The sequence below is a fragment of the Ptychodera flava genome, chromosome 22 (assembly GCF_041260155.1).
Source record: "Ptychodera flava strain L36383 chromosome 22, AS_Pfla_20210202, whole genome shotgun sequence".
Lineage (NCBI taxonomy): Eukaryota > Metazoa > Hemichordata > Enteropneusta > Ptychoderidae > Ptychodera > Ptychodera flava.
In genome coordinates, this window is record NC_091949.1 from 34,132,732 (window position 1) to 34,153,210 (window position 20,479).

Consider the following 20,479-nt stretch of genomic DNA (forward strand, 5'->3'; position numbering starts at 1 on the left):
GAGGCCGTATAACGCCGGTAACACACAGCCCTGCCATGCAGAGCTAGCTCAAACTATGCCACAGGAAACAAACATGCAAATGTGGTGCGACGTTACCCTCAACGAGCTATCGATTGACGAGGTCAAGGAACAATCGGCGACGACAGGATGCGACCACATTATGCACTACACAGTGAAATGTAATATCGAGGTTTTCCGAGTCTTACTCTACATTTCCGCGTTGACTATTACAAACTACTACAGAAAGTACTACTGACACTGTTACAGAGCAGGAAAGTGCGGTGTTTCTCCTTACCTCGTTGAATGTTGTCTTTCTGGATTAAAACGTGTTCGTCTCTGTCTGGCCTTGTGTGTTCGTGCCAGAAACCAACTGCATGACCAAGTTCATGAACAACGACGCCAAATTTGTCACAACTTTTACCAATGGAGATCGACTGTGCTCCGTTACCTTTAAAACCAACAAACGAACAACATCTGGAGAAACAAAGTAAACGCATTTAAAGATCTTACCACTAGGCGGCGCTCGTTAAGACGGTTTGTCGTATTGAAAATATGAACAAGCTGTCTCCTGTCAGGTCAAATTTTTGTGCAAATGTGTTTCCTTATTATAGTTGGTTGTTTTGACCTTTGGTGACATATCAGCAAATTATATGTCCACCTTGTCTCGGAAAGAAGTTAACTTCAAAAGTCTACAGCCCTATGATATGACTCGAGGGTGTAGCTCGGTGGTTTTGTCCACCTTCATACTGTGCACCCTCGACGTACGGCGATAGCTACTGATGGTATGAGGTTCGAGTCCCGACGGTAATCCTTTATTTCAACAGGACTAGTACAGCCTCGATGAAAACACATCAAATAGTTGAATAAGATAAAGGCAATACAGCGGCCACTGTCACGTGACCGCCCGTGGTTTTCAACAGAGTGATGAGATCACACCATAGGCAAATAAGAGGCCTTGCAATGACAGCACTAACTGCTTCCACATGATAGGCACTCACCAACATTTGAACAAAGCTTTTAGTTGCCTACAGCTCGTTGTATGTTGCCTTGAATAAAGACATGTGACGAGATTAAAATTTTGAAGAAAAGTCGTTCGCAGTTGTGACAAAATTCAAGACCACTGCCACGTCAAGAGGTCCGGCGTGAATTTCTTTGGTCAGCTTCAGGAGCATGAATTTCTTTGGTCAGCTTCAGGAGCATGTATACCGAAAAAGCACATCAGGCGAGAAATTTTATAGAACGTAGTTTTCAATATATTACTTTATAATATACAAATGTCACGAAAAGGAAAAAAATCCAACGGAGCAATGTTTACGGGTGTTTTTCTTTTATTCATCTTTGACAATCAATAATAAAAAACACACTTTCTAATTTTGACTTCATTTGGATCTGTTGGAAAGTATTCTTGTCCTCGCTAATGCATGACAGCTGTTTGTTTGCGTGCCGGGCCCTCTCACGTCGGACTTTCAATGAGAAGAAATTTGAGGACTGTTGATGCATCGGTACGGCTCATAGCGACGGTGTCTGTCACGCTTCACTGTTCAAAATGTTCTGCAATTGAAAGATGTGTTTCAACTTACCCGCAAGGTTGGTAGGTAAATATAATGTAATGTTGGTGCAGATGGGGATCCCTTTCCACAAATGTGATACAAGTATAGTTTTCCCAGTGCCTCATGGCCTGCTTAAACATCGCCCTCTGTGACCCTAGATAATTAAAAACACACATTCGCAGTTCCTGCGAGTTTCATCAAAGCACACTGTGGCCCTACTGAAACAAAAACTAGCAAGGTCTATCGAGTTCGCGGGCTAAAATTAAAATGTATGTAGTGCTATAATACGGCTTTAAACACTTCGGTAGGGTCAATCGAAAACTGTTGTCTTTCGCTTGCCATAGACTCAAGAAAACAGTGAAAATTGTGAATTCAAAGAGTTTTGAAAAATGCAACAGAAAGCTTGAGTCCCGGGTAAAATATAGATTAGGTTGTGCTATAAGGAAACACGTATTTTGTCAAGGCCTCCCTATATTTGATGAAAAACTAGGCAGGTTTAATATGTGCTCGATTTTCACGTCGACGATTGATTCACGGTGACCATGCATTATTTGAAGCGATTTCTCCTGCAGTCGATGTATACTGTGATATTGAGTACTACATCATTTAAAATGTCAACAATTTGATGATAATCATGGACGTCATTCAGAATCAGTTGATTTGTGTGAAATGTAAACTCAATTTTATTCAGAAACGTTCGTAACGTGTGATTCTGATGAATTTGTTATGTCCCTCTTTCGTTCATCCGTAGGCTCTCCTTCTCGGTGTCTCTGTGTGCACGTTGATGACTATACCATCACATATCATTCCGCTAACGCTGATATGGAAATAACATAAAGGTGGTTCACGACTGGCGAGATCCATTTACCTGTAAAATTGCCATCAATTTCATAAGGGATGACTGCATACGGCCATTTTCTCTCCAGCCTCGCTGTTACAGCCCGGACTGTCCTGTGATGCGCCTCTTCGTGCGAGTGGTGATGACTCCCTTCTGAAAGATTTATTAATTCATTAATTTTACTCGTTCACGTCCACAGTATGATCAAACTGAAATTTTCAGTGGTGATTGTAAACCTGTTTACAGTGAATTGGACGTGAACAGGTCAAGAAAGGTGCGCCTCGGGACAACGTTTTCTAACATTCAGATTTTACAACACTTCGCTGGTCATATCAGCTACTTGTGTGGATGATGGGCTCATTTTAAGCATTTGACGGTGCAGCAAATAAGTTAATTCTCTTCTCTGTTTCCGAAAATTCAAGTTTCCCCGTAGAATCAGCACAGAGTCTACAGGACGTTTGAGTAAAATTTTATAAACGATATTTTCTTTCGAGGCGGGCAGTGCCTCCTATGGATAGGTTCAAGTTTGGTATGATATTTACAAAATCTATATAATTTACTTTCCGCCATTCTTTGGACTTCACTGGGTTCAGAATTCATCATGTTAAATTCTGTCTATACCCTTGCAATCATATTCAGTATTCAACATAATGTGTTGAAGTTGAGGAGTGTGGACCCTTACAGCTCAATGGAACATTATTGTAACTCTGTCAGAATGTGGCTATACCCACATTCGAAAAGGGAACCTAAATTTCCTTAATAAATGTATTCAGCTATGCGAGGCATATTTATTGTCATTATATGCGAATCGATTTATAATAACTTATTGCCAATGGAGAGTATTCATCGACCTGATATTGATCATTATGTAATAAAGTTCAACTTCATAACACGTTATATGTTAACATTTTGACACAAAACAATGGCTACCGCATAAAGCACATGGGAGACACGAAAATTGACTGAAATATATGCCCCTTAAAGGGAAACAGTCGTCGGAACTGCGCCTGTGCGAGTTCTTGTTTACAAACAATGTATTTCGTGTACGATGTCTAGATGCACCTCATCATCTTAGCTGCAACATTTAAATTATACGATGTAGATTATGGCAGACATATTTTAACTTTCAGTCACATCGTGCCTTGGATACAGTGTTTGCATTGGTCGTATGGGTCCCACACGACCTCTGAGCGCAGTTCCGACAACTGTACTCCCCGTAAAGCTTGTGTCCAGAACCTCTCCGCACGTTTCCGGTATATGCTGCTTCCGAAACCTACCGAAACTACGGAAAGGTTCGGACATGTGTCACTATCCCCACAGATCAAAGCTGGATTTTCTTTGTCAAATCTTGGAAAGAGCTCTTACCATTTCGATGGCGACGACGATTCCTACGTCTTTGACTTTTTTCTGCTAATTTCCTTTGTTCTTTGTAGTATTTCATGAACATCTCATACTCGTCTGCTGACAGCGCGATGTCTCCTATATGTTCTACAAAATAACAAAACAAAACAAATAGCAAATAAAAGATTTGATCAAGAGATGGTTACAGGTAGAACTGCGTCTCGGGGACAGATATTCGGACTCAAATTTTTACAATACATAAAGTTTGTGATCTTCCAAGTGTGGGCTCATTTCCAAGCTTTGGTGTGAATAAAATTTCACTGTATAATATTTGTGAAAATTAAAATTTCATTTTCCCATAAAATTAACACACGGAGGGAGGCCATTTTGGATTTCAAAATATCGGCAAATTTAAGGTAATTCGTTTCTCTGGTACCGAAATTTGCATGGTGATCCCAGATTTTAATTCTTGGTTTTGAAAGGAAGTGGTTAAATGTTCCTTAAGGAAAGCTTGAGCGAAAGTTTAAGTCTTTGAGATCTAAGGCGTGTACTTCCTCAAAGTGAGTTTTGACTGACGATGTGACAAAATTTATTTTGTGTAAATGAACGTAGACATTTTTCAGTCGAGAAGAGAATGTGTTTTGTTGGCCATTTAACGTTATTTCTCTCTTTAGGCCTATCACCAGATTAAATTATCCTGTTATTTCGTGTAATCATTAGTACCAGTTTTTGATGCCTGCCGAGTTACTGTAATTGCCTGAAGTCTATAAAGTAGGGGCAATCCTCGGCCATATGAAGAACATCCCGGGATATCGATCGCTTTTGCAACTTAGACGACGATGAGAAGTCGTCTGATGACCAGTCGTCCGACTTGCACCGGCCTTTGTGGTACAGATACTGCCAGCGCACTGATAAACAAGAATTCTAGTTAGTGAATTCCTTCATCAGTTGAACGATCTTTGGAAATCTCTTCAAAATGAGCAGTCTATATAAACATGGCGGAGGCAGACTAGTATGACTTGCATTCTAAGTTAACGTTGCTACGGGCAAACAAACAGAGTTATGCGAATACAAACAGGAAACGTTACTTCATTTTGTTTTTTCAACTCATGTTCTTTCCTTTTTGTGAGAACAATCGACAAACAGACCGTTTGCTGTTGTCCTTCAAGGAGTTAGATTTGCCTCCTAGCCGTCACATTCCTTCCAATTCTGTGACGACTCGAGGACACCTAACAGAAATACCTCGTTTGCGGCAACATTCCTGAGCTTGTATGATGGCGCTGTTTGAAGCAGACGACAATTTTGTGTCTCCCGCAGACGAACAGCACAGCATATTCGTCAAGGCAGACACACGGGAATTCCGGGATCATTGCAATATCATTGACCGTACGCCTACTGTCTCAGTTGTATGGGCCAACCTATTCATATTTCACGTTTCAAACTTTGAATCTATGTACCCTGCAACCTTGTCATAAAATCAACAAAGGGCCGACTGGCCGCGCCACACAAAAATTTTGTGTGGAAAGGCTCCATTCATTGAACAAAGTTAACTTACACAACCGATTATCACACATGACTGAAAAAGTCAACGTGAGAATATTTTTACTACTACCGTAAAATGATGTCCCTTGGAACTATAGAAGGTGCGTCTTTTTCGACGTTGGAAATACAAGATGCAAGATTCGTGATCAATGTATCTTATCTTGCTCAGTGGCAAAATCACGTTTGCGCAGTCTTTCTCTATACCTTTGCTGTATCACCTGAGGGTTCTTTCTAAAATATTCATGCCGATTCAATTTACCTTGATTCATTTTAAAACGGTTCAAAAGTTGGCATTGGGGAGGATAAACCATTCTACTGTCTCAGTCAAAAGAGATGGAGGACGTTACTCTCAAACGGTGTTTGTGTGACATCTCGTGTGTGTTTATTTTTGTAAGTCGGTAAAGCATAAGCGGGGGAGAAGATCTAAAACATTACAGATTTGCTAGATGACGTTGGTTCTATCAGAAATCACAATGCGTGACGATGACTCGTAAATGCGACTATGCTTCTGTCTAGATTCACCTATCCCCAACAACACTAAGTACTGCCAGTACTGCCAATGAAATCCGTGTATGTATACGTGTACCGACTATTGGATCAGATGTAGGGAGTGTAGCAGTTGAATTGATGCAGAGAAGGAAATGAATGGCCATGAACTTGTCTTTACTCCGGTCATCCGAATGTGATTTTCGATCATCACTACTATCCGGTTTGGCAATTTAGAATTCGTGGTCATGTAGTCCAGCTAATGTTAGAGTTTTATTCACTAGTTTTTAGCACTGGCCAATGGATTATCCCAGAGCGTCTGAATAATTATGTCGATGTGAGATTGGTGGCCATTGCAAAAGTAGGTTTTGCTGACAAAAATGAAGGTCCCTCTCCAGACAGTTACCAACAGTTGTGGAACAGCTTTGTCCAAGCAGCGGACAATCCCTCCGTCCATTAAAGCATAGATGCGTTTTCTACTGTCCATGGTTTAAACCTTCAATCGACACAGTTCAACTATGAAACACTTAAGTGGGCACGGCGTCGCGAGTCGTTGAGTAACAGAATGACTGTCTGCTGTTTCACTCCGTGTTTTCTGTTGACGAAGTCACTACTTGACATGAATCCGTATTTACAGTCTGTGTCTCATCATCACAGACAATGGCCAAAACAAAAAACTCCGCCCGCTGCTCTTTTCTTCGAGAGTCAGAGTTCTAAAAACAAGCTGAACATAAAGGTATTGTGAGGTGAACAAAACCAACTTGCATTATGGTGTGTAGATACAGCAAGTGACAATCAAAACCGCTATACATGATAAATGAAGCGACGAAGCCAAGCGACAAGAACAATAGTCAGTCGGGGACTTTTGGCTAGACATTCAATGACAAGTCATCGTGGACTGTTTATGTTCTCAAGTGCATATCACGACCTACTTCTGAATCAAAGGCGTTGCAAAAAGGATAACTTAAAACGTGTGCGGCTTGGTCTCTGCCCTGTCCTTGCTGCCGAAGTCGCGTCGCCATGTCCCATGGCGCGACATCTTTACAACGGTGCAAAGCATACGTTACAAGTTTCTAATTTTACCTGTGATAAAATGTCCACACTAGAGCTGTTGTCGAGATGAAGAAAACTAGACACAAATTGATGACGTAGTAGTGTGGCTAAACAATATTTTAATATTCTTGTACGCCGTAGATCATTGCGCGACTTTCGTAAAATTACTAAAATTCTCCTAAAGTCTGTAAAATATCCTGTATTTGGAAAATAATAGCGATTCTCCTAAATAAAGATAACGAAGACGACGATGACATGATGATGATGACGATGATGATGAATGAGACAATAGTGATATCGACGACGATAATGACGGTGAGCAGCAGCAGCGGGAGGAGGAGCAGGATGGAGGTGATGATGATTGTGGTAGTGGTGTTGGTGGTGATGATGATGATGATGATGATGGTGTGATGACGGCGACGGTGATGACGGCGACAACAACGATGATAATTATGGTGGTCGTCACGTGGTAGTGGTGGTTGTAGTGGTAGTGAAAACTCCATCGCTGCCGCCGACGACGCCAACGACGACGACGACGACGACGATGATGATGATGATGATGATGATGATGACTACGAAGTAACAATTATGAACACTAAATACTTATTTTGTAACTACCCGTACTCCTGTTAAGTGTATATATTTGCCAAAAACGAAAGTCATTATGAACTCACTTTCTAGAAGATTACGTGTTTGGGTCAGCATAATCTATTCTAAATATGACAAATCTGAACAATCATTCTTGTAGTAACGAGACCTTTGAGAGACTCACGTTGATTTAATCATCTTTGACTTCGTTGTTTACAAGTGATGTATGTATCCCCATCAGGCAAATGCATATTCATACTGAGTAAAGGCATGAAATGAATGACAAATGGTCGAGTACTGTGCAGCAGTTCGGAAAAACATCCAATTAAAAGTCGTCAGAACGAACTGCACCTGTGCGAGTTTCTTGTTCACAAACAATGTTTTTCGTGCACGATATCTAGATGCACCTCATCATCATAGCTGCAACATTTAAATTATACAATGTAGATTATGACAGAAATGTTTTAACTTTCATCAATCGTACCTTAGATACTGTGTTAACATTGGTCGTATGGGTCCCATACAACTTTGAGCGCGATTCCGACGACTGTTTCCCCGTAACCTTAAAAGGATTATTGGTATTTTTGTTCTGTCAACAAAGCAAAGCCAACATCATGCAGATGCTCTTTGGGTGGTAGGAAAGTGCGAAAAACTGATTTTCTCTTGTAAGGTTATATAAGTAACACACTTGGAATTCACAATTCGACTGATGTCAGCGTTGAAAACAATCAACGTGTGTCCATCATTTTTGACATTTATGAGGTACATACACAGCGAGGTTACTCACCAAAACAGGTCACAAAGTGAACCCTTATTTGCTGTTGGTAGTATTGAATGCTGAGCGTCGCTGACGTGTCATAACCCTTCCCTGCAAAGTGGTAATGCTTTCTTTCACACACGGTGCAATATGATTTTCATTATCTCTCATTATTTCAAAACACCCTCGCGGCCCTGGTGTACATTACACCAGTAGCAATGCCCTAGACTCGACACAAAACATCCAAAGTTGAAATCAATCTAGGGTCCCAGGCTGGTGTAAGTCCCCTAATCAAAATATTTACATGTTGTATGGGCTTCTGAGGCAATACAGAAGCTGAAATCAATCCTCTGTGGTCTTTAAGGAATTCAAAACCACATCTGATATAGGTACATATGTTCTGTACGATGTTACTATGGACAATTCTATAATAAGCGCTGTTCGTCTACTCGACAATCGATGTGTTCCTTTTTAATGGCATATCCGGGGATTTCCGCTGACAAGAAACTACTGGCAGCAATTGTTTTCTGTCTTCGTCACCTTTTGTTTCGGAACTACTGATGTAGACAGAGTTACAGTCAAATCTCGATCTGTGTTTGTAAACATAAACAAACCATCGACTGTATCACAGATGTAACGAATACAGTGCCTAGAGCACGCCTCGAAGGAACACACTTGAATCTCAAGCGTGGCCATGACGATCTAAATCCGGGAAACTGCCTGAAAGGACACTCGGAGAAACTGGCACTTGTCAAAATTGACTCATGGTGGCATATGCTATCATAGGCACCCACAAAAAGTCAGGTTGAACATTTACAAAATCCAGTTCTCGAAACCTTTACTAAAGTAAGCATCACCGCGCCAACTGGTGCACACGAAGGTCACGTGACGTTGCTACATGGGCGGCCAACTATTCGGGTAAAAAGTGCTGTTTAACAATCGCAAAGCAAGAGCTGGATTTTATAAGAATGATAATGTTTGAATTCAAAGGTTTTCCGAAATTCTGCCCACTGACCCATCCCCCTAGTATCACCCACTGAGTGACTATGGCTGACGTTTGACAGCAATTTCAATATTTTTGTTCTATGAAACAAATACACCGCACTGTTAATGTCGACAAATTTTTGTCCGGACTAAATTCAGTCGTCAAAAACAAGAGTACACATGGCAAACTGGAGTGGCTGTATTGACAAAACACCGTGCATTTTTCATAGTTTTGGGGTGGAACAGGAAAGAGTAAGCTTCTTTTTACGATACAAAACTCTTAGAATATTTATCAAAAGTAAAACAAACGAAGCTTTACATGAAAACTAAAGGGCATTAGCACTTAGAAAGTGAAAGACTGTTCTGATGAATCCAAGCACAACCTTAAGGCCCACCACAGTGTGACAGATGGTGGCCCACCGCATTAGTGGAAACAATACTTCCAGTTAAAAACAGAAAGCTGATTCACCACTACTTTTCATGTGTGACATGAATTTCACAACACTCTACTTGACTGCATTTAATGCTTTGTAAGAAGAGGTCAATAGCCCTTGTTTAAAAACTTCTGAGAGTGGTACTTCTACAAAGAAGGGATGTTGAAGGATGGCGGCTAGAACAAGAGGCTTACAGTAATTACAACAGCGAATTTGAAAATACGACTGTGCCCATGGGCAGAATGCAATAAATAGTAGATCTCACAGATAGTTTACAATGAGATCCAACACTCACTATTTACCAGAATAAAGTACACTACAAAAGGAAATCTTGTAAGAAGAGACTTTGGAAAAACAAAGGCTTCGTGTAACGCGATTGTAGTTATTTCGAGAACAATAAGACTAGACGAGCAGAACAAAAGCAAAACTTGATATCGCAGAGGTTGGTCCAATCGTCCGGGCGTGCGCGAGGTACAAATACTGAGCCACCATGTACGCGAGTGACAACGGGCTTAAACAATACATTCTGTACATATATGGAAGTGTGTATATATATATATATATATATATATATATATATATATATATATATATATATATATAATCTTAAGAAAGTCGAGATAAGCAAGGCCGCATGAGTAATAATATACTTCCAATGATTAGGTAAATAAATGTTTACGAATACGAAACTGTACGAGGAAAGGTAACCCAGAGAGTAAAAAACTGAAGAGGATACAACATGAAGCTTTGGTAATACATTTGCAAACGATGTGTAGAAGTCAAAATGGACCATCGGACAGTAGAAGGTCACCGGTCAGTTTTGTGAAACTGGAGTATTTGTCAGTGTACCGAGATGTAAACGGTTTGTTCGGAGAATGTGAACGAGTCACGACATATGGAGTATGAACTTAAAAACATTATCACATCATACTTTAACTATAGACAGGCAGAGAAGTCGCAATGTTTCACGGGTGCATGCATTGATATGACGTTGAAAATTCGACTATTCGATGGGGAGCCGGGACATCCCTTCGACGTGTTTGGCCAATGGCGTAAAAAATATTCGCATTGTTCAGATTTCGTTTCATTCGATACGTCTTTCGCCGACGAAAACCCTGCAAAGTAAATCAAGCGAATTTATGATCAGTCTTTCCATGTTCTTTATCGTACGCACCAAGTGCCCATCTTCCTGCTGGTCAGCCCATCGGTCGAGTCTCTCTGGTAGAAATTACAGCGACAGCGTAGTTTTTCATTGCAGGCATGCGTGACTTGGAGACAATCGGTAGCCATGAATGCATCACTACTGACATGGAGTGACAGAACAAGTCAGAAACAAGATAGCAAGTAACTTGTTAAACAATTAGCCACGGACTACTGCCAGTAGTTTTCTCTCAGTGGGGTGGGGTACTCTATTAACTACATTTAAGGAATTCGTGGCTTACGGCCAAATCCAATAGCAAAGTGCTGTTCTTCTAATTCCGTATGATTCACTCAAGTTGAAACGCATGTAGGCATTTTTCATCGTATGCCCGTGCCATGAATATAAGAGGGTGTTGAAACCCAATTCCATTGCTCTGATTTGTGTTGTGTTCATTTTTGTTCTTTTGGCGATCCATGGCACGTGCTTGTCACGGTTCGAAGGCATGACCCACGATGGCCGTGCTGAAGAAATGTAATAAAAGCACGTTTCTTGCGAGCCTGTTTCTTCAGGGAATGGGTGTATCAATCAGCGGCAGTACTAGTAACAGATGAAAGCCATCATAATTACAGCAAAATACCACTCTCCCATGCATATTCAAAGAAAAGCTACCTTGATTTGGAAGCGAGGTTTTAGGTCGTGTATCGCTCTGCCGATTGAGTTTTGCTTTCATAATTTTATGGGATTTCACATTTCCTTGTCACTACTGCCATCGGTGATTTAAATCAAGACATTGCAATCACTAAGTTGTTTTAGAGTCTATCACTTCTTTTACTTATAAGTATGTTTTGTCAGACCTTTCGGTTGATATCTTCAAATGCTAGTCTCGCCCACTCTTTTCTTTGTTGTTTCTCATTCGTTCCAAACGATCAGCTTGAATTACGCAATGTCCCCCGCCGCAGGAGGGTATACTCAAGATTCGAGTGCGAAGGGGTTTACTACCATTATAACAAACGTTTGAGTTTTTTCCATTTTAAAAGTTGTTTTCTCCGTATTTCCAACATCCAAAAGAGAGAATGTAGAATCAAAAGGTGGGTGCCCGGGACCCAGTATTGTTGACGAGCGTGATACGTAGTACGCGTACTCGGCAAAGAGACGCAGACGACAAAAAGTGACAAGAAGAACGATTAAAGGGATGGTGTGGCCGGAAGTGCGCATGTGCGACTTTCTTATTTACCAAAAAATGTATTTTATGCATGATATCTAGATGCATCACGTAAACATAGCTGCAATATTTAAAGTTTACGATATTCATTGTTATCAAACATGTTTTGACTTTCATCAATTGACAACGTACCCTAGATACAGTGTTTACATCTGTTGTAGGGATCCCTGGCAACCTTTGAGCAGAGTGACGACGACAACCTCCCTTTTAGGCTAAATGATATATTGACGCAGTTTCTAAAAGCAAAATTGCTAAATGTTTATACAGCTCCTTGAATTATGTATTTAATTATTGAATAATTGCTACCATCCAATTTTTCCCTGCTGAGCGCATTTGTCTCGGCAGCCCCCTTCCATGCTAGTTGAGGGGCCCGTTTTAGTACCATTACAATTTTACTACAGCCGGGGTGAGCTGTCGTCGGATCAGAACAACGTACGCATTGGCGTACTTGACACGCTGGTATAATATATAAAAGTAATCACAACAGGAATTTTTAGATGCTTATACTCTGTGAACAAAAACGAAAGAAGGGAGCCATGGTATCGACAAAAGAAGACCCCCGGGATTATACAGTCACTTTGTTTATATTACGCTGCCCTCTGATATCGCATCATACCGTGTCCGTTTTAGGTCTAGGATGCGAGTCACACCTGTAGCATACTTTATTCGATTCCCAACATTGTCTTTATTCTGAAGGCGCAGTGAGTGAACAAATGGAAACTCGGAAATTGCATATACATAGAAACTATGAAAGCGTCGAACTGTTGAAGAACGGCTCTGCATCACTATAGAATTCAGAAACCAGGCCAAGATGGGTCACGCAGCGTTTTTAAGACTGAGTGTCCACATTACTCTGCAGTCGTTAGTGACAAACGCTATTACAGGATGATAAATGCAATTATGTGCTTTGATGAATTTTAAAAAGACAACCATTTGATTTGTCGCACACTTTGAAGAAGAATCCAATACATCTGAAGGACGCATTTCCCTCAAACAATGCTTACAATCTACCTGACCGACACACACGTGGCCCTTGGCAATATTGTAACACGTTCAATAGTTTCAATGGCCAATAACTCACGGTAAGGGCTCGTTAAAGGAGATGAGTTGTGTATTTTTTAAAGTTATTGGTGCAAACTGTATTAATAGTAAGCCCCATCTGTCGGTGCTTTTAGAATTGCACTCTAGCACACTTGTTGATTGACTACCAATTGTGTAATTCTCAACATCTTCCCTCAGAGGGCGTCAGCCACGACAGCAAGTCTCTTCCTATTTGCACGATTTCACGCATTATTTACGGCTGTTTACTTTTTCGAACTTCAGAACGATAATCAAATAAAGATAAATGATCTTCCCATCTCTTAATAAGAATATACGGGTCAAAGTTTCCAGGACTGTAAACACTTTTACTTTTATCTTTTCAACCTCATCGCCCGAACTAGCTCATCGCTACCAGATGTTCTCTCAAAACAAACAAGAGAGACTTGCTTTAAGTTAGAGTTTAAAATAAACAAACCATACATTTCTGCAAAAAGTCCCTAAACATTGGCTTCTAAGTATGGTATATCTGTTTAATTTCATGGCAGGGGTGTAAAATATGTCTTCTTTATTTCCTTTCGTCGACTTCAAGACCGTCGTTTTCCCTTCGGCTGTACATTCGACTTCTCGAGGAGTTCTCTATGATGAATAGTGGATTGCAGGCATGGTAGTCCGCAGGAAAACAGACGTTTGACTTATTCTCACTGGTTAGAGGCAGTTGTCGGGGAGGGAGAGAGAGAGAGAGAGAGAGAGAGAGAGAGAGAGAGAGAGAGAGAGAGAGAGAGAGAGAGAGAGAGAGAGAGACAGACAGAGAGACAGAGAAACAGACAGACAGACAGACAAAGACACAGACAACAGACAGACAGACAGACAGAGACAGACAGAGAAAGAAAGAGACAAAAGGGGCAGAGGGGGAAGACAGAGAGGCAGACAACGAGACCAGAGGAGAAAATACAGACAAACAGTGACAGAGACTGACCTGCTGACAGGGACAGACTGACAGACACACAAATCCGTACACTCAAAGTGAAGTTAACGTGGTGTTAAGTGTGACAAAGGTTACTACCCAAGGGGGCATATTGGCGGTGATCAATTTTACTCCAAAGACGCCTGAAGACCTGAACGAATAACACACCTGGGCCAGACTTATTGCACTTAGTGGATATACTCGAGTTATGTGCAAAGCAGGTGTCATGGCTAAACGTATACCCATTTCGCGCTTGAAGGAAATCTAGCCTGGAATGTTGGGATAGTATGGAATCGTCAGAAAACGGTATCGATCAGACTTATCGTATCGAAAAAAAATAGCAGACAAGTCGCCCGTAAAATTGACACGGTAAACTGTCTGTGTGTGAAGTTCAGCTGAAATGAACTCGACCATGACTAACCCGATGGCTATGGTTGTGAAACACGAAAACAGCGTGAATATCTTGCATTGGATACCGGCATGAAAACATGAACAAAGAAACGTCGACGAGTACACTCGACAAGAGTAAAATATTTTCTGTAAAGAGGTGTGTTCAAACTTAAACATAGGAAATGTCCGGCAATAAATACATTCTTTTGCAATTATTTTGATGCTTACTCACTCGGTTGATGCTTACTCACTCGGTGACGTAGATTGTGACCATGCACATTTTGCGTATTAGAGATCTACTACTGCCAGCTGTAACAGATTAGTACCTCCGCACGGTGTAAAAAGTGTTTGACGTCTCGCGGGATTCGGAAGTGGCGGCCTAGATTTTTGCCATTGGCCATCGACACTTTTAATGATAGTCCTCCATGTTTGTTCGCTAAACGAATATTGACCTCCTGACCGGATCTACGCGATGGGATCAACACACAGTAGCTGCCACGCATTCTGCGTCAAACTTCACCCTAGACAAGTACCAATGACAACAATTTGCACGGCATACCGTAATATTGTGTTATCCGCGTTGAAACGAAAAGCTAATCTTATAAACTTAAAATGGTATTCTCTCTTTTGAAATTAAAACAAAACAAATCTTAACTTAATCACGTTTCAAATATAATTGGCATTATATGAAATTTCTTGCCCGTAGAAATACCAGCACCTTCGGCATCACGTACGAAAAGACTGCTTTACAAGTGGGCGTATCTTTCGAATATTTTTTCACAATTTTTGTTTTGTATGTCCATTGCAATTTTTGTTCTATTTCACAAAGCATGTAGAAACACCAACTATTTAGCTTGCCGATACAGCGTCTATATGTGAATAATAGGCTGTCATTGTTTACATTGGATTCTAGTCAGGACCAGAAATCTCCTCACATGACAACGATAAAAACGCAGTCTACCCATGTACAGGCTGTGTTTACAAGCTCAGCAATATGTATCCCAGCATGCTTTGCGAAGGACAAGAACGTAGTTGAATGAAAAAACAAGAATAAAGAAAAAAAATGATTGGAACTGCAGCTACTGACCCTTACAGCGACGAAAGAAAATATATTTGTCACTGAGATACAGCGACTGCTGCCCGAAATATGCCATAATCTAAAATATCTTATGCAGTATACATAAGACAAGAGTCGGATTGGTTTCATTTTATTCCTTTTTTTGGCAAATCCGGGCAAAAGACAACATTAAAATGATTAGGAATAAAATGTTCGGCTACTATATATATATATATATATATATATATATATATATATATATATATATATATATATATATATATATATATATATATATATATATATATATATATATATATATATACATATGTATATATATACATACATACATACATACATACATACATACATACATACATACATACACACATACATACATACATACATAAATACATATTCTTAATTTTACATGTATTGATATAATGTAAATGTACAAAATTGAGACTCGCATATTAAGAAGAAACAAAGAAATATCGTTCCCACAAAATAAAACTGCGTAAACAAAGTAATACAACAACACAGACGCTCACGAAGCTCAGTGAGACTGCCTTAACTTGACAAACGAATTCGAACTGACCTCTGTGGTGAAATATGGTCTATGGTTTTATACTAGGAGCCTACGGGAAACGGCGGATACCTTCCTAAAAGTATGTACGTACGTGTACCTCCATTGGATATGCACATTCCAATTGGGTATCGATTTTGGCTAAGAAACAAAAATGTAGAACCCTTTTCTTTCAATAGCAATTTCCAAACCGGAAGTGGTGATCGGATGGCAGGCTCGGTGACTGCCTAACAAAAGTTAATGATTTGTTGTTTTTCTGATTTTCAGTGAGAACCCGAAAAATATTTTGCCCCCTGCCGACACCATGTCCTGTTTAACTTTCACTTGTCGCGTTGTGATGGTCTTTTAGTTGAAGGGACCCCCGTCAGGACTCTCAAATTTCACAATAGTCGATTATGTAACAATGAGAGTTCATGTTTGTGATGCGATGGAGTTTTAAATACCATGGACCCCGAAAAAAGAGTCTATGGAAGTACTTGAGGGAGTACATACGATTGGGACTCCCCAATATAATGCCATTAAGCACAGCAAAGCGTGGACCTCCCACAGTTATACCGATGAGGCATTCATTGGTGCTATTGTCAAATATGGTACCTGCATTCTAAGAGTTCAAATCTCTTTACTCGAGTCTTTGTACCAGACTTTATCGGTATATTGAACATTTACTGTCAAAGATGAATAAAAACACAGTCAAACTTCTGACGTAATGACGTGGATTGCCCTGTAAACCACTAATTCTTGTCACTTAGTGACAGCTAAGATGGCCCGTTGGCGCTAGTTTTATAAATGGTAAAAAACTGTAAAGGGGTTCCAAATATACCGAAAGCAACAATAAGTTTGCTATTGTCCGATAATAGATCCTCTATCGTGGGTTTTCACCAATGGGCATTTTCTCATGGGAGACCACGTCCACAATAAATCGGTTAGTGTAACGAATGATTTAACCACACTGGTTTTCCGTATCCCGTCGCCCTTGTGTAGGGACAATAGCGCCATTTTCGTCTTTCATGTTTTGGACATCAAAGGCAAATGTAATTTGAAGCCAAAGTGTTCCCTCCCCGTGTGTATACCGTCTTTTCTTCTCACTGCAAAGTGTTTATGCTCGGTTTTGTAGCAGCTTTGTGTAATGTTCTTGTAACTTGTTATGGAGAAAAATAAAGAAGAGGCGAAATATCGTGCCAGGCATATTTTCTGGCGATTTATTGCGTGTAACACAGTCCTAGGTAACAGTCTGGTGGTTAACATTGAAGCTACTATACAAGGTTAAATCACAGTCTTGGGTCGTGCTGAGTGATTGACGGCCACTGTTTACTTTATTAAAGTCCGAATAGGTTCATGCCAGGGTAGCATGGCCAGCCGCTGTTCATGGCAGCCATTCGACGTGAACAGTTGGCACAGTGTTGGGACTGTGGTTTGACCTGCATGTGTTCATTCGTTTGCAATTCTAGGTTTCCAATAACCCACATTTGCTAGTTCCGAACTCTGTGGTATATAGGGAAAACGTCAATTTTCAACCACGTATCTAGTTCTTCGAATAAACCATCGACAGGAGACACTTATCAAACGGATAGCTCGTGATCTCGGATTACTCACCCGCAAATATTGCTGAAATTCCGTAGCCCACAACTTCCCGACGATGTTGGGAGGTGTGGAAAGTTGTGGACTACGGAACTGCAGCAAACACCAGTACAGCTGTTGATTCCGCTCTCTTTCACTTGACTTGTTTTAGTTAAACTGACGGTCTGATTTCGGTAAAGGCACGTTGACGTATATTGGCAAATTGACTAATCTCAAATATTGACACAATGCAACTGTTGACAGTTGTGTCATCACGGAAGGACAAACAGGAGGCTTATCATGCAGACCATGATGGAACCGAGGAGTGGAACGGTATACAAACTTGAAGTAGCGTGCCACAGACCTCGCAGCAGTTATTCATAGTTTCTTCAATGTGACAACTAACCGTTGCTGTATAACTGACTTTTGAAGGACGTTAAAGCCGACCGCCTTCCGACGCTCCAAGAGATGTTGGGACCTTAATACTTGGCTAAGAAATCGATACTTTTGGCCAGATGTTAATGTCAGATGCTAGTATGAAAGCAGATATCACTGAACATATACACACGAACATTCACATGTACATACACATCACACTAGTCTTGTACATATCTGCGCATGTACATACGCGTCTTGTTAAGTACAGACAGACAGACAGAATGACAGACAGACAGACAGAGGGGAGACAGAAAGTCATGGATAGATAATAGAGATAGATAGACAGACAGACAGATAGATAGAGTGATTGATTGATTGATTGATTGTCGCGAAAAGTTCAAAGACCATAGAACTCTCCGCATTTTTGACATGGAACCCTAAACTTAGCATACCCTCAGCAGAGAGCTTCAAGAGAACAGAACCAGTACCAGGATACAAATAGCGTAAGTCATGTTCGCACCACTTGACAATCCGGACTTGAGATACCTTGTTTCATTTCTTCCCGTTTTCTGAGAAGCCGTGGAAATATGATATTAGAAAAATCACTTTCTTGCTCATATACAGATGTTCCTTCCGGGAAGATGGACAGTTTGAGACAGGAGTTGAGATCACAAAGTCCTGATCCCTAGATGTATGCAGATTCTGACGAAACATTTTAAGAAAGAAAATTTACACATAAAAACGCCCTCAATTATCTTTTACAAGTTCGTCAGACCCTAATTTCTGATAATAACGACACGACATAACTGGTGTGTCTTACCTATTGCTTAAGAGATCAATTCTGATCGATATCTTTTATTATGCACTACTTAACATGTTCGTTGACTTCCAGGAAAATCGACACGACAGGAAACATAGTTTGTTTTCTTTAGACTTGTTTTGAAAATCAGTTAAAAGGGAAATGGTCGTCGGAACTGCGCCTGTGCGAGTTTCTTGTATATAAAAATGTATTTCCTACACGATATCTACATACACCTAATCATTATAGCTGCAACATATAAATTACACGATGTAGATTATGACATACATGTTTTAACTTTCATCAATCGCCATCGTACCTTAGATACAGTGTTTACATTGGTCCTATGGGTCCCATACGACCTTTGAGCGCAGTTCGGACGACTGAATCCCTTTGAACAAAAAATCGACACGATTGGAAGAATAAATCAATTTCAATCAAGCTTTTCAACTTTATATTTCTGATAATACGAAGAATGCCACGACAATGTTCATTCAATTTTGTTAGAAACATGCTAGTCGAGTAAATTGGCAGACTCATTGATTGATTGATTGATTGATTGATTGATTGATTGATTAAACTAAAAGATATTTTGCCGGCTGGACGTTGACTTGATGAGAAACCAGGCTCACCGTGACGAAGCTTGCTCTGAATTCAACCACGGCCCCAGGGACTGTGATTCAACCGACGTATCATGTTTCCTTTCCAAGATTTCACATGGAATGGAAAAATAACGGAAAGAGAATGACCCGTTTAACGTTTGTCAAATCTCATTATATGCTGGGGTATTGAACACTGAGGAGTGACTGCAGTTATAGCAAACACGACAACTTCCACATGATGGAGAGTACAACTAGGAATATTGTTACACTGTAAAGCTTACACATTTTGTCGTTCACTATGTCCCTCAATACTGGGAACATGTTTATTTTATCTCAAGACTGGGGCAACAATCTCGGGAACTGGCCACAAAAGATTTCATCAGTGCACGTAGACCACGTCAAAGTATATTTTATGTAGACAATATAAATCGGCCTTGAAATCTTGTGAACAGAAGGCCAATCACTTGTTCCCGTAGCTGTCATTAATCAACAAATGTAATGGTTTATGTACCCATGGCCAACGTGAAAGGACATGCTGTTATCCCCGGCCAGAACAGAGTAATTGCTGGTCGGAAAAAAAATTATACTCGCCCTTTACCAACTTTGTGTGTGGAAAACTCGAGAACAAGTCCCCAGGCTCCAAGAAGAACAGTAGCTGTACTGAGATGGTGAACACAAATAATGACTTTTGAAGATACGAGAAACCCAGTTACTAACACTCATGTAAGACCCTTCTCGAAGTTTTGCCACATAAATCTATGCCTTTCGGCAGGTTTCAGGTTTTGCAAGCACGTAATTTTTCTATTTTCGATACTTTGTCCCGTTTGTTTCTCTTAAAACGACGGTATTTATTTTCTGTTGAAATTCAACTCCTGTCAGAATAAACTAAATAATTCTGTTTACTCTTGCCTTCAAAATGTTGATGTTTGAAGCATAACTACGTTTCGGAGAGATATAAATCTCTGATAGCACGATGTCGCATACCACATCATTTCCTGAAGCCATGTAGAGCATTTTTCTTCCAAGTTTGGTCATGTACCACGATACATTTACACCGTGTTCGCGAGATTCTTGTGCCATGTGTCGTTTGTAGCCAGTTTTCAATTTGTGCTGCACATCCAGGATCCTTGGGGCTGTACGCCCCGAAAGATGATCATCGACTGGGACAA

The 20,479-nt window shown here is 40.4% G+C and overlaps 1 protein-coding gene across 2 annotated transcripts in view; it reads right to left on the bottom strand.

The window, feature by feature from the left end:
- LOC139123265 (tolloid-like protein 1) overlaps positions 1–20,479 on the bottom strand; it is a 47,253-nt gene that overhangs the window by 21,026 nt on the left and 5,748 nt on the right. For both annotated transcript variants that reach the window (XM_070689395.1, XM_070689394.1), the window contains exons 2-5: positions 3,754–3,876; positions 2,419–2,541; positions 1,581–1,704; positions 296–474 (exon numbers count right to left, since the gene is read on the bottom strand). In XM_070689395.1, the coding sequence (XP_070545496.1) occupies positions 296–474; positions 1,581–1,704; positions 2,419–2,541; positions 3,754–3,876 (549 nt within the window). The remainder of the gene's footprint in view (positions 1–295; positions 475–1,580; positions 1,705–2,418; positions 2,542–3,753; positions 3,877–20,479) is intronic.